Source organism: Gordionus sp. m RMFG-2023, chromosome 5, assembly GCF_954871325.1.
Source record: "Gordionus sp. m RMFG-2023 chromosome 5, tfGorSpeb1-WG-v2, whole genome shotgun sequence".
Classification (NCBI taxonomy): domain Eukaryota; kingdom Metazoa; phylum Nematomorpha; class Gordioida; order Chordodea; family Parachordodidae; genus Gordionus; species Gordionus sp. m RMFG-2023.
Genome location: NC_088779.1, coordinates 17,998,820 through 18,011,692, shown reverse-complemented (window position 1 = coordinate 18,011,692; position 12,873 = coordinate 17,998,820). Strand labels below are relative to the sequence as shown.

General features: G+C 27.2%; 1 protein-coding gene across 1 annotated transcript; it reads right to left on the bottom strand.

The window, feature by feature from the left end:
* Positions 1 to 6,233: 6,233 nt before the first annotated feature.
* Positions 6,234 to 7,371, bottom strand: LOC135929492 (proteasome subunit alpha type-2-like). Its single transcript, XM_065466100.1, has 7 exons — positions 7,285 to 7,371; positions 7,161 to 7,237; positions 6,987 to 7,119; positions 6,821 to 6,943; positions 6,690 to 6,777; positions 6,572 to 6,645; positions 6,234 to 6,441 (listed from the first exon to the last, which is right to left on the bottom strand). The coding sequence occupies exons 1-7, from the start codon at positions 7,320 to 7,322 to the stop codon at positions 6,267 to 6,269; spliced, it is 708 nt and encodes a 235-aa protein (XP_065322172.1). The 5' UTR covers positions 7,323 to 7,371; the 3' UTR covers positions 6,234 to 6,266.
* Between the last annotated feature and the right edge of the window lie 5,502 nt (positions 7,372 to 12,873).

The following is a 12,873-nucleotide window of genomic DNA, read 5'->3' as shown; positions in this document are numbered from 1 at the left end:
TATAAAATTATTGCAGTTATACAATATTACAGCGTATAAAATTGCTGCACTTATAAAATCAGGCACCGATCATATTGTAAATAGATATTAATAAAATTCAAATAAAAGAATTAAGGGAATATATAATTTTTACGTTAATAAATCTCTCACTAACTTTGAACCTTTGCGCAAATATACAAGAATATCTTCTAGTTCAATCTGCGCTAATGGTTCTCATTCAACTGATATCATTAAAAACGCTTCTAATTTTTCTTGGTCAATATTGGCTCTCAGTTTATTTTTATAATTTTTAATTTACTAAATGTTTTCTCGCAATTAACCTGCGTATGTCAAAGTTAAAATGCCATATTAAACACTTGTTACATTTATTATCACTCTGAGTTATTAACATATTGTAATATTCCATCTTCTTCATTTGACTCCTCACTTGTAAATACGATCATCGTCCGTTTCATTTAATTCTGCTTCCAAATCTTTGAATAAACTGGCAAATGAATATTATTCGTTACGTAATTTAACACTCAATATATATATCTTTACTATTTATTTCATCAAAATGTCTAGGATACAAATATTGCACATTCAAAATAAGCTCTCAATTCGCAGAGAGCCGTTCCGACAAGCTGTTTATAATTTGATCAATTATAGGACGAAATACTCCGAACCTATAAAGATCAATCGATTCTTGAGGACGTTTATCTTGGCATTTGTCACTATATATTCTCTTCCCTCGTCCTATTCAATTTTTGGCAGAGCATTCTATACCCTGATACTCTCCAGGAGCTTTAAATATTAAAGTGTTTCATTTAAATTAGAAGCCATTATATTGCTTTATTTTAAATCGATGATACAGAAGACTTAGCATCTTCTATCATTTTCCATGCTGACAAAGTACCTATTTTTTTAGTTTGATGATATGACAATGGCCCAATTATTTCAAAAATTTCCAAATATATTATAACTGTACTTAGAGTCTTAAATTTACATAAATTATCAAGTTATTGTCTCAAATGATTTATTATCTATTAAAAATTGAAGTGCAATTATCGTTATTGGGAGCAAGTTCTCTTTACCATATATCCTCTAAGGGCTTTTTCACGTGCCCACCATCTTATCTAACCTATTTTTTGCAGCTTTCTCAACATTTTTGGCCAGATGAATTATTCTGTTTACCCAAGCATCCATCCTTTTATCTCATTCACAGACTTGGATTTTATTTGATTAAGAATAAGAAATGTTGGCTATATTATTTCTACAATATATATAAAAATGTAATATAATGAATTAATCAAAACTTAGCTTTCACTCTACTCAAACGGAAGCGTTTTTACTTCATTTGAAAAAAAACAAAGAAAAGAACGTGGTAATGATGTCGTCAAGTGACGTTACTGGTATATTATGCATTAAATTATAGTTAACGACATGACAATTGTCAAGGAATGTGATATTCAAATCATAGATATAATTAAAAATAAATAAATGATAAGAGAAAATAATGTGAACATAATAATATATTTTTTTCAAATCGGCCTCTTTTTTGATATTTTCCTCTGATCGGCCTCAAAAATCAACATTTTTTTCGCTGTCCCGTGGGCAAAATGCTCACCTGGTCTTATGGCCAGTCCGCCTTTGGGAATATTATTTATGCTAAAGTATTTTTTATTATATGCAAACATTTAAAATAATTTTACATAGTCTAAGATATAAGCAATTTAGTGTGTTCATAAAAAATAAGAGCCCCTCCCCAAAAATCCATTACGACACTGACGTTTGATAGAGGCTATAATAAAACCAAATATAATAATACTTTTAATAAAGATTATAATAAAGTAAAATATTATAAATGTGAGTTTAGTCATTACCAAGAAGATGTCCAGCCACAAAAATAAAAATTGATCATTATGCAGTTTCTTTTAAACCAAAGAACTTAAATTATATACGAGTGTTATCAAGTGATTCTATTCATAATATATGAAAGTTCAATAAAATCGAGTAAAACTAGATGCAGTGATATCGGTTAGATGTTGAATTTGATTTTGACCCTGGTGTGCAGTCGTTATTACACGGAGTTGATATATGGACAAGTATTGTACGATCAAATATTAAGCTAACCTGTCTATAGACCGCATAAGGTGACTTAGATGTTGTTCAGGAAGAGACCCAAGTTAATGATTAGATTGGAGCACTGACAAGGACCCTACTTGTAATAATAATAATGAACACTATAATGAAGCATTTTTTTCGTACTATCATGGATAGTAGAGTTCAATTTAGGAATGAACGCTATCAAATTACGATAAAACAAGTGCAGAATTCGGTTTAGAAAGTTTTGTTGGACCAATCTAAAACATTAAATATCGAAATTAACAAAGAAATTGTTGCGTAGCAGTAGATTCAAGATTTCGATAATTGGTTAGTAAACAGCTAAAGATGGAACATATATGTGATTTGTTGTGAATACATTTAAAGGAGAGAGCTGTATCAAGATCGTTTTCCAGCCCGTAAGAGTATAATTTCCACTTCATAAAGCAATTGAAATAGAATTAGACCGACTAGTGACTGCAGGAATTATCGAAAAGATGGATTCGACTACAACTACGGTACAATGGTCAACGCCAACCGTAAATGTGCGCAAGAGTAATGATGATATTCGAATTTGCGCTGATTCCAGTTATGTTTAAACCGTGATTATTGTATGACTATCATGTTTCCTACCTTAGACGATTTGCTAAAGAAAATCCAGGGTATTATAAATTTACAGTGATAGATTTGAAGGAAATAGAATCGGAGTCTCAGGTTCTAACAATAGCGACTTATAAGAGTCATTTTCGCTATCAACGAATGCCTTTTGGATTGGCAAGTGCACCTAATATATTCTAGATATATGGATAAGTTGTTAAAAGATGTCAAATGACCGGTGCATATTTAGATGGTTAATTATTTACGGTTGAAACGATAAGCATGCAAATCGCGTTAGACAGATTACAGATGCCTGGTTTTAAGAAGGAAGTTAGATTTTTACAAAAATTATATTTTTAGGAGTGATTACTGATAAATTCGGTATACATACTAATCTTGAAAAGACAAAGGTGATCCAGAATTCACAAAAACCTAATAATATACAACAACTTAGATCTTTTCTAAAATTCATGAATTATGAAGTTTTATTATCAAAGCGATGTGCCTGGATGGTGAAAGAGGAACATTCTTTTGAGAATAAAAAATTAATTATTGTCATCCGTTGAAACGTTAATTCCTTCAACATGCATTAACCGATAATTTTGAAATGCGACACTTCTGATTCAGGATTAGAAGTTGTGTTCTTACATTAGCAGATGGAGGGACAGAACCTATCTCGTTCACGTCGAATTTTATTAGAAACAGAGAAACAAATGTTTTGATTAAAGAAGTTCAAGTACTTTTATTTAGAATTGAAAAAAAATAATTCATTTATGATAGAAATTTATTACTCCAAACTAACCACAAGCCATTAAAGCAATTATTTGGGAGAAACTGGATCTACCTAAAATTTCTAATAATCGTTTGACTCGTTGGGCTTAGAAGATAGTTTCTTATGATTTCACAATCGAATATAGGTATTGAAGTAAAAATGTGATCGCGGCATTATCAAGGATTCCGATATTGGATGTAGAAGAGAATCAAATTCTCAACATGCTTTGGAGCTTGGAAGGATAAATTTGAATGACATGCATCTATTAGGATAGTTTAAGAAAAGTGTAGATGAAAACTTAACATTAAAGAAGAAGCATATTCAGCTAAGTTCTAATCATCATAAAGATAAGGTAATTGTTAATTTTCAAGGAAAAAGTTATCTGGCGATCTAAATATAACAGAATTTGCTAAGTTTGGAATACCTAAGTATATTGTGTCAGATAATGGACAAATTATATAAAGGCAATTCCGTCTTTACTGTGAATTAAATAAAATAAGTCATATACGTTCAACACCCTATCATCCTAAAACATATGGATTCGCTGAACGAACCATAGGAACTGTGAAAAGTTGATATTATGCAACAAGTCAATTTTGGCATAAGTTTTAACCAGTGGCGTAGCTACGGGGGTGGTTTTCGGGTTTGGACCCCTCCCAGAGCAAAAATTTTTTTTTAGATTATACGTTCAAAAGACTTAAAAGTGACTTTATATCAAATAAATACAAATAATATATATATTTTTTTTTGGTTTTGATGTTTGTGAAAGGATATTATATTACTATTGAAATTATTCTGGGTAGTATTATTATAAAGTCATTGAGAACAATCTACTAAATTATAATAACATATTATTGATGCATTTAAAAAATATATTTATTATATATTATCGAATATATGGTGCTAGGCCTACAAAAAAACGAATCGAATAATTGCGCTATTCGTATTCGTACGAATAATAAAATCATTATTCGTTTCGATTCGAAAATTTTCTAAAGCTTATAAAATATTTTGCAAAAAAATTTTTACAGATGTTTAAAAAGATGGCACTTTTAAGGATTCTCTAAACTAATTGTCATTTTTGCATATAAAATATAACAAAATTTTAGAAAGTATTTCATTATAGATTTTATTTATTAAAAATACTTTAGTAGCATAAATTTCCTTTATTTAATTATTAATATAATTTTTAGAGGTGATTATGACAATGTAATAAAGGATGAAGATATTATAATGCACTATCTGAATTAGATTGTCTTTAAAATTTGCCAAAAATAAGGTTACTAAATGGGAAAAGGATTTTCCTAATCAAATAATAAGAACTAGTCAAAATAATTTATTTATTTATCTGCCAGGAGCTCGAGAATATGGGAAAGAGGCACACTTTATAAAAATGTTTTGACTTGTTCATAACATCAAAAATGATTAAAGAGAAACAATCAAAATAAAATAATTATATTTTACTTTGAAGCTTTTCCTTTTCTTCCATTAAACTTTTTCAGCAAATATAACTTGTTATGATTTGATATTTGATAATAGGAAATAAAATAAAAAGAAATGATATCCACTAGGAAAATTTAATTACTTCTTTTTATTTTACTTGCAATAAAATATTTGCGAATAATTACGAATATTTATATATAAATAATTTCGAATACGAATAATTGTGTTATTTGTATTCGTAAAATACGAATCGAATATCAAATAATTCGTTTTAGGCCTATATGGTGCCGGGTAAAACGGCCGAAGTCCCGTTAAAGGGAGTCTGGGAGGCGAAGCCCCCAGGCTTTCATATGTATGGACCCCCTCTAAGGAAAATTCCTAGCTACGCCACTGGTTTTAACTATCTATCTCTGGGAGAGCATAGCTCAAAGGGAGATTTCCTTGCAAAATTATGTTTAAGACAATTGAAAACTAATTTGGATTAGATAAGAAATGTAGAACATATTGAAAAGACAAATGAGAGACAAAGTCAAAATCATGATTTGCATTCAAAAGAGAGTGAATTCGAATTTTCATGACTGTTTGGTTAAACAATGAGAATACCAAAGGTTGGAGAAAATGTGCGATAAAAGAGAGGACATGGTTTAATTCTTATCATATATTGTCAAAACTCCCAAAAGAACATTGCGGAAACATGCAGATCAGCTAAGAGATCATTTAATTATTTCAACTCATGAAAGTACATTAGAAGTTATAGAAATAAATTATGCCAGTAAATAGAGCAGGTACATATACTACATTATATTGTTCATAAAGTATAAATACAAAAAGATTTAATTACAATGATTGGGTGAAATGTAATAATCGAGTATTATTTTTTAAAAAAAGGAGCATTCTAGAAATTGATTATTATTATTATATCTTAAATGTAGAAATTATTTTATCTTATTGATTTTGAATAATGAATGCTTATATATGATAAAGTCTCTTACTAGTTATTTAATTAGTTACCAGTTTCCTATTTATTGTACCTGTGTAATTCCTTATAAGTGAATGGAAAATATTTTCATATTGTAATCATTAGAATAGTTAATTGTGACAATCCTGAGACATATTTATATCTCATTTTAAAAAGTGAATTTATAATTATGGGCGAGATCAGCATTATCTCATTGCCAAAATATTAAATGTTAATATTATTTTATGAGTTTATAATTTAATATTTTATAAATTCTTGTTATATTCTCTAAAAAATTCTTATGATTTAACTAGAATATTTTGCTGTTAGCTAAGATACTTAACTAATTATACTCCATAATATCATTAATTTATAACATGATACTGTAAATACTATTTATTATATTATATACATTCAAGAAATAGTTGCCAAATAATCTTTGATTTCACTATTTTTAAGCCTTCTAAATCCATCTTTACTACAAACACCAATTTCTATATTAGCCTCTGTAATTTGTCCTTCAAAGTTTTCTTTTAATGTTAAAATTGCTGTGTGAATAGCATCTTCCAATTCAAGATCTTCATTATATCTAAATATTATATAATATTACTTCTGAAAATTTATTCAATTAATGTAAATAGACATAAGTAAATACTTTGAAAATATATAAATAAAAATATAATAATTATTGATATAAAATTATTATATATAAAAATTACCGCTTCTCCAAAAAAGTTCGACCATTTATGCAATTTTTTCCTAATGCTGTAGCTTTCCAGGCAAAATAGGCACCCTTTATTTTATCTATATAAAGATATATAAGGCACAAAAAGTTACTGATGGATCACATTGATATAAAAATGGTTTGTTTAGATCATTATCCCATCCAGCAATCAGAAGAGATACCCCAAATGGTCTAACACCACTATTAAGAATGTAATAAATTGTATTAAAGTGAATAATCTTACCCAGATTGTGTATAATTTTGAACAACAGCTGCAATCTTTTGAACCAATTGATTTGGTGAAACACTTTCACCATATACTAATTGGTATTGTTGAGCCACTTTCCTACCCTCCTTGACTAGCAATCTTAATTATATTATAAGGGTATGATAAAATGATAATTATTAACCTAAAATCAGGACCTAATCCACTGTATGTTATTCCACAATTACTTGACAATAATTCAACCTTTCTTACACTTGATTCATCATATAAAATAGATTTAAATTTTTTTTCAGAAGCTAATACAACTCCATTTCTCGCTAAACTATGAGTAAATAATAATTTAAAATTAATACTTTACCTTTTATCCCAATTGAAGGTGCTCCTGCAGCTACAGCAGCTAAAGCATATTCTATTTGGACTAATTTTCCTGATGGGCTATATACGCAAATACAATTAATTACCAAGGATTATTAGTTTAGTACCTAAATGTAGTAAGAGAAAAAGAATATTTTTCACTCATTGAAATAAGTAAATGGCGAGTAAAATGAAGATATTGGCCATAAAATTGAGTGACATGAGGAAATGTGACAGATGGGAAATTTTTTTGTGACTTATCTTCAAAAATATAGAATATGAATGAATAGGCTGATAATAGGTCATCATTAGCCTTTTTTTTATTTTCTAAGAGTGTACGCGATTTTATTTATGTTAAAACGATATATAACCAATATTCTTACTACTATCCTAAACAATAATTATATTTTCTAAATTGTTAAAATGTAAATGAGACGGTGTTGTAATTGTTAAACCAAATTACGAAGCCGAAAGATATTCAAATCTACTCAAGAAAAAATAATTAAATTTCGAATGCAAATGATTTAAAGAAAGATGAAAAAAGAATGATTATTCAAATTAAAGAAAGTTCAAGATTTTTTTCAGTTTGTAAAACATAATGTAAATGAATATTATAGAAAAGTATATATATATTCGAGGATATTTGTATAGGGGAGATCATGATTTTAGGAACTTAATTATAATTTTTAATTTTAATTTTTGATTATTTTAATTTTTTTTAATTTAGTTGATTATATTTTTAACTTATTATTTATTAAAGATTTAGTATCATTTTAGTTCTAACTTTTCTGATTTGACGAATATTATAGAAAAATATATATAATCGAGGATATTAGTCTGATTTAGTATCATTTTCGTTCTAACGAGGATATTAGTCTGATTTAGTATCATTTTATTCTAACCTTTCTTATTTGACAGACGATATTTTGATTAATTTTATAAAAGAAATTGAATAAAGAATATTAGAATATAAGCTCTCCCACTAATTTCGACCTTAACAAATAAAGTAACACAGTTTACTACACTGGTGTTGGAGAGCGGAGGAGACCGACCCTTTACAATAATTCAGTCTCTCCCACTAGCCTCAGCTATATAAATATCAATCCCATATTGGTACAGACAGTATTAAGATGTAAACCCTTTGATAAAAAAAACAGGGTCCTGGTTCGGATCTGGTTCAGAGTTAAAAATTTTAAAATAGGGTTCAGCTTCAGAGTTCGGTTTCAGGGTTTAGTATAAAGAAATAAACTGAATATTAATAAAATAATATTTTTTTTATCTACTCCATATATTTTACTAGAAAAAATTTAAAAATTTCTATCTCATATTCATTATTTTTATGCCAAAGCTATCGGTAAACTTTATAATTACATAATTGGTTATATTTTTTTAATTAAATTGAAAATGTTCCAATATTTTACTTTCTAAAATGGATATAAAAACAAAATAAGCAATGTATTCCTATTGTATTACTAGCATGTCAAATTATCATTTATATTAGAATTTTACCTATAAAATGGTTGAAAAAAAATGGGAAAAAATATTTAAAAAAAACAAATGTGCTTGCCTCAATAATACCGAGTTTATCCCAATACCCTAGGCAGGTTCGGTAGTGATGCTCTCAATTTTATCAAAACTATAGGAAAAAATATAAGACAGATTTCAGGGGACCCCAATGAAGGATTTTACCTTCGCCAGCAGATTTCCCACTTTTCTCCTAGGTGATTTGTACCCTTTTTTTAAAAAATTTTATTATTTTATTTATCTCATTACTCTTTTATACATACATATTTTTTAATTCATTTTTAATATATTATTGGTTTTTTTATATATTTTTTTTTATTTATAATTTATAAATGAAAAATTTGTGAAATTTGTTATTTAAATAAAGTATCTCAACCTTGGAAAAAAAAAATTATTAATTGAGCCCTCAACTTTTTAAAATTAGTTTAGATCTAGGCTCAGAACATGAGAGTTCGAGCACAATAGAGGTCAGCAATTAGCGGATTTTTAGCCAAAACCCGCCTACTCGTTGTTCTAAATCTTTTTTACCCATCTGTTGGTCCCTTAATAATTTTTTATAAAAAATAACCCTCTCCCGTCACATGTTTAAAAATTATAGTAATGACTCATAGGCGTAGCCAGAATTTTCCTAAAGGGGGAATAAAAAATTACTGGCGCCTTCGCTCCCAGATCCCATTTTGGGCGGGCCTTAGGCCGGGTTACCTTAGTCTATATATAGTCATAAAATAATTTTACAAGATACAGTCAAAACCGTTTAATTGCAAAAGCTTGGGACCGAAATATTTAAAAATTTCGCAATTATCCGATTTTTCGCAATTATACGATTAAAATTCAACAATTTATTTATTAAAAATCAGTTTGTGTTTTTATAAAGATATTTATCATCTATATATATTTTAATCATATAAGCCATCAAACTTTGCAATAAATACAATTTTTAGTTAATGTAACCAACTATATATTTAAATTTGAATAAGTTATGTAACGAATAAAAAAAAAATAAATTTTAAAAATTTATCTTATTTGTTGAAACATATGATCATAGCTTTTTTTTCTTCCCACCAATAATCCTATATTTTTATCGTCAATTCATCAAGTTATTATTTTATAAAAAGTATTCAGTTAATTTAGATCAATCAAATAATATTAAAATATCTGAAGCACTTGAAAGTAATGTGATATATTTTGATATATATATTTATATTTTCTTTAGATCTAGACATGATTATAGACAGAAAGGAACAAAGAAAACAAGACTTTTAATTATAAAATGATTGCAATTATTTATGTATTAGCATTCTAGTTGTTAATAAATTATTTTTTATTGAATAAAATTATTTCAAATTAAATTTGTTTACTTGATTTTATCTCATTTTTTCAATGATATTTTTTATTTAAGATATGTAAGAATTAAAGCAAAAAAAAGCTTTTGTGGAAAATAATAACATTTTTTCCTTTACAATACCCTAATATTTATTTCCATTAATTTTAACTACTTTTGTTATTTTACCTTCATTAAATTTACTGAAATATAATTTTACACTATTTACTCCAGAGTCTAGCCAAACTCATATCACAAAATATTTTTATTAAATCTTACATTACTTTATAATAATTGTGATGCATGTATAATAAAATTAGTTTGAATAAAATCTTATGTTAACAAAGCATTAATAAACTTTCATTCCAACATGGTCTGTTAATACATTTACATTTATAATATTCGAATTCATAAGATTTGAATAGGCACAGGATTTTAAATCAAATATCATGTGAATGAAAACAAAACACTTAATAAACTTAAATTCTTTTATATTAATCTTATTGTTTCCAGTTTTTTAGGCAAAATATTTTAAAATTTGGCTTTAATAATAAATTAGAATTTAAAAAGTGATAATATATTTATTCTTTTTCCACAATATTCTCTTGCTTTCTTAGTGAATCTTGATCCCTTAGATGTTCATGAGCATATTCAAGAAAAGTATAATAACCATTAAGAGCCTGATTTTTTGTAATTAAATGATCAGATATCTCTAGGTTTCCTTCGTCATTCTCGAAGCTTTCATAACCTTCTATAAAAAATAAGATAAATAAAAAATTTTAAGTAATTAAACCTTCCAACTCTAATCTTATCTGATTACAAATATCCTGATCATCCAAAATTTCATGGCAGCTAGCATCATCATCGTGTAACGCATATTCTTCAAATATGGGATCAAATTCATCTTCTACGTTGTCAGTTAGTGCTATATCATCCTCCGATTCCCAATCAAATGCCATAGACTTATCAAAAAATTTAGCTTCAATAAAACATTTTATGATTGTGGTACTTGTCACCTCACCCCATGCAAATTTTATAAGATAGAGGCTATCATAGAGTGCAAATCTTTTATAAAAAGAGCTGGTGTCATTTCCTTCCATCAATGTTATCATTTTTCTCATGATACCCTATCTATAATGACATTTAAAGGATCTAATTGCACCCATGTCCAAAGGTTGAATTAATGATGTTGTATTTGCTGGTAAAAAAATTAATTTTATATTGTTAAATGTTAATTCTGTTTTGTGACAAGATGCATTTTCACAAAACAATAAAATTTTCTTCATTAATGAGGAATCCCATTCTCTTAGGATATCTTCAAAAGTTGAGGTTGTCATCCAGCTGCTTTTATTGGAGTAGTATTTTACTGGTAATTTTTTATTTTTAAAGCACCTAGGGTTTTTAAATTTCCCTACAACATATAACTTTTTATCAGATCCATCCCCATTTATGATAAATAGAACTGTGACCTTTTACTTGTCTGGTTTAAAGCCCAGTGGTTGAGTTCCACTAAATTCCATTGTGCCCTTTGGTAATGCTCGGTAGTATAGTCCTGTCTCATCACAATTGTAAATATTACTCCTTTGATAATCTTTAATCATAGATGGGAGTGTATTTCTGCTTATTCATTTGCATTAATAATATCTGCACTCCCCTTTTCATTGCAAACATTATGAAAATTTATATTCTGTCTTTTCCTAAATCTCTGCAACCTGCTGCTAGTAGGAATGCCTATAATTTATATATATATATATTATAAAAAAAACGTATAATTACCTTCATTGAATGTTTGACTAAAAAATATAGCTTTTTCTAACATCACTGGCCCATTTAGACTGCAATTTTTACTTCGCATTTGGGTAAACCAAACCAATAAAGCTGCTTCTGTCTTTGGGTAACAACTCATTCTAACTCTTTTAGTTGTAGGAGGTTTATTCCTTAGAAATTGTGAGCATATATTTTCTTTATTCGCTATTAAACGGTAGATTGTCGAGACGTGGCAATTGTAATTTGATGCTAATTGTGTTTTTGATGTAGTGTTTAATTTATCAATTATTTCTTTTTTATGCTTCAGGGTTAGAGTATGGAATGTTTTTTTTACCATTTTTATATTAATTTCTGGGGTGGTAATGAATGAATGAATGAAAAAAGGTTAAATAAAAAAAATGATGAATAATTTTTTTTGATAAATTTTTTTTATTTTTTCACTTATCCGATTAAATTAACGTTATTGTCATATAAATGGGACCTGAAAAATTTTGCAATTATAAATGTAATTTAACATTATACCATAATAATTATTATCAAAATCGTGGGGTTTTTTAGCATTTAAAAGTTTTTGCACTTAAGCGATATGCAATTAAACGGTTTTGACTGTAGGAGGTTAATTTTAATAAAAAAATAAGCCTGGAACAAATATGAAATATATTTTTATTAGTTTATATAAGATATAATAAATTACTTGTATATTACATTAATATAAAAGCATGGTAATAATTTATTCAAAACAAGTATAAGAAATTTATATAAAAAAGTAAGTAGACATATAGTTGATATTCCTCTATTATATAGAATTAGTTATAAAATATTAGGTAAAATTCCACTTTTACAGACATATTTGACAGTTAGAGAATATATTACAGTTAATAATTTAATAAATTTTACTAATCAATGCTCTTGTTATTAAATATAGCAACAATTTGCATTCAATTATTTAACGCCATCTATTTATTTTAAATAAAAAATGATATTTAAAATTAATATTTATATTTTTCATCTCACAATGTTTTTAAAGATGTCCTTATCAATATATTATAGTTTTCTGATATTTAATTCACTTATATTGGTGAAAATTAATTGATTGTCATATGAT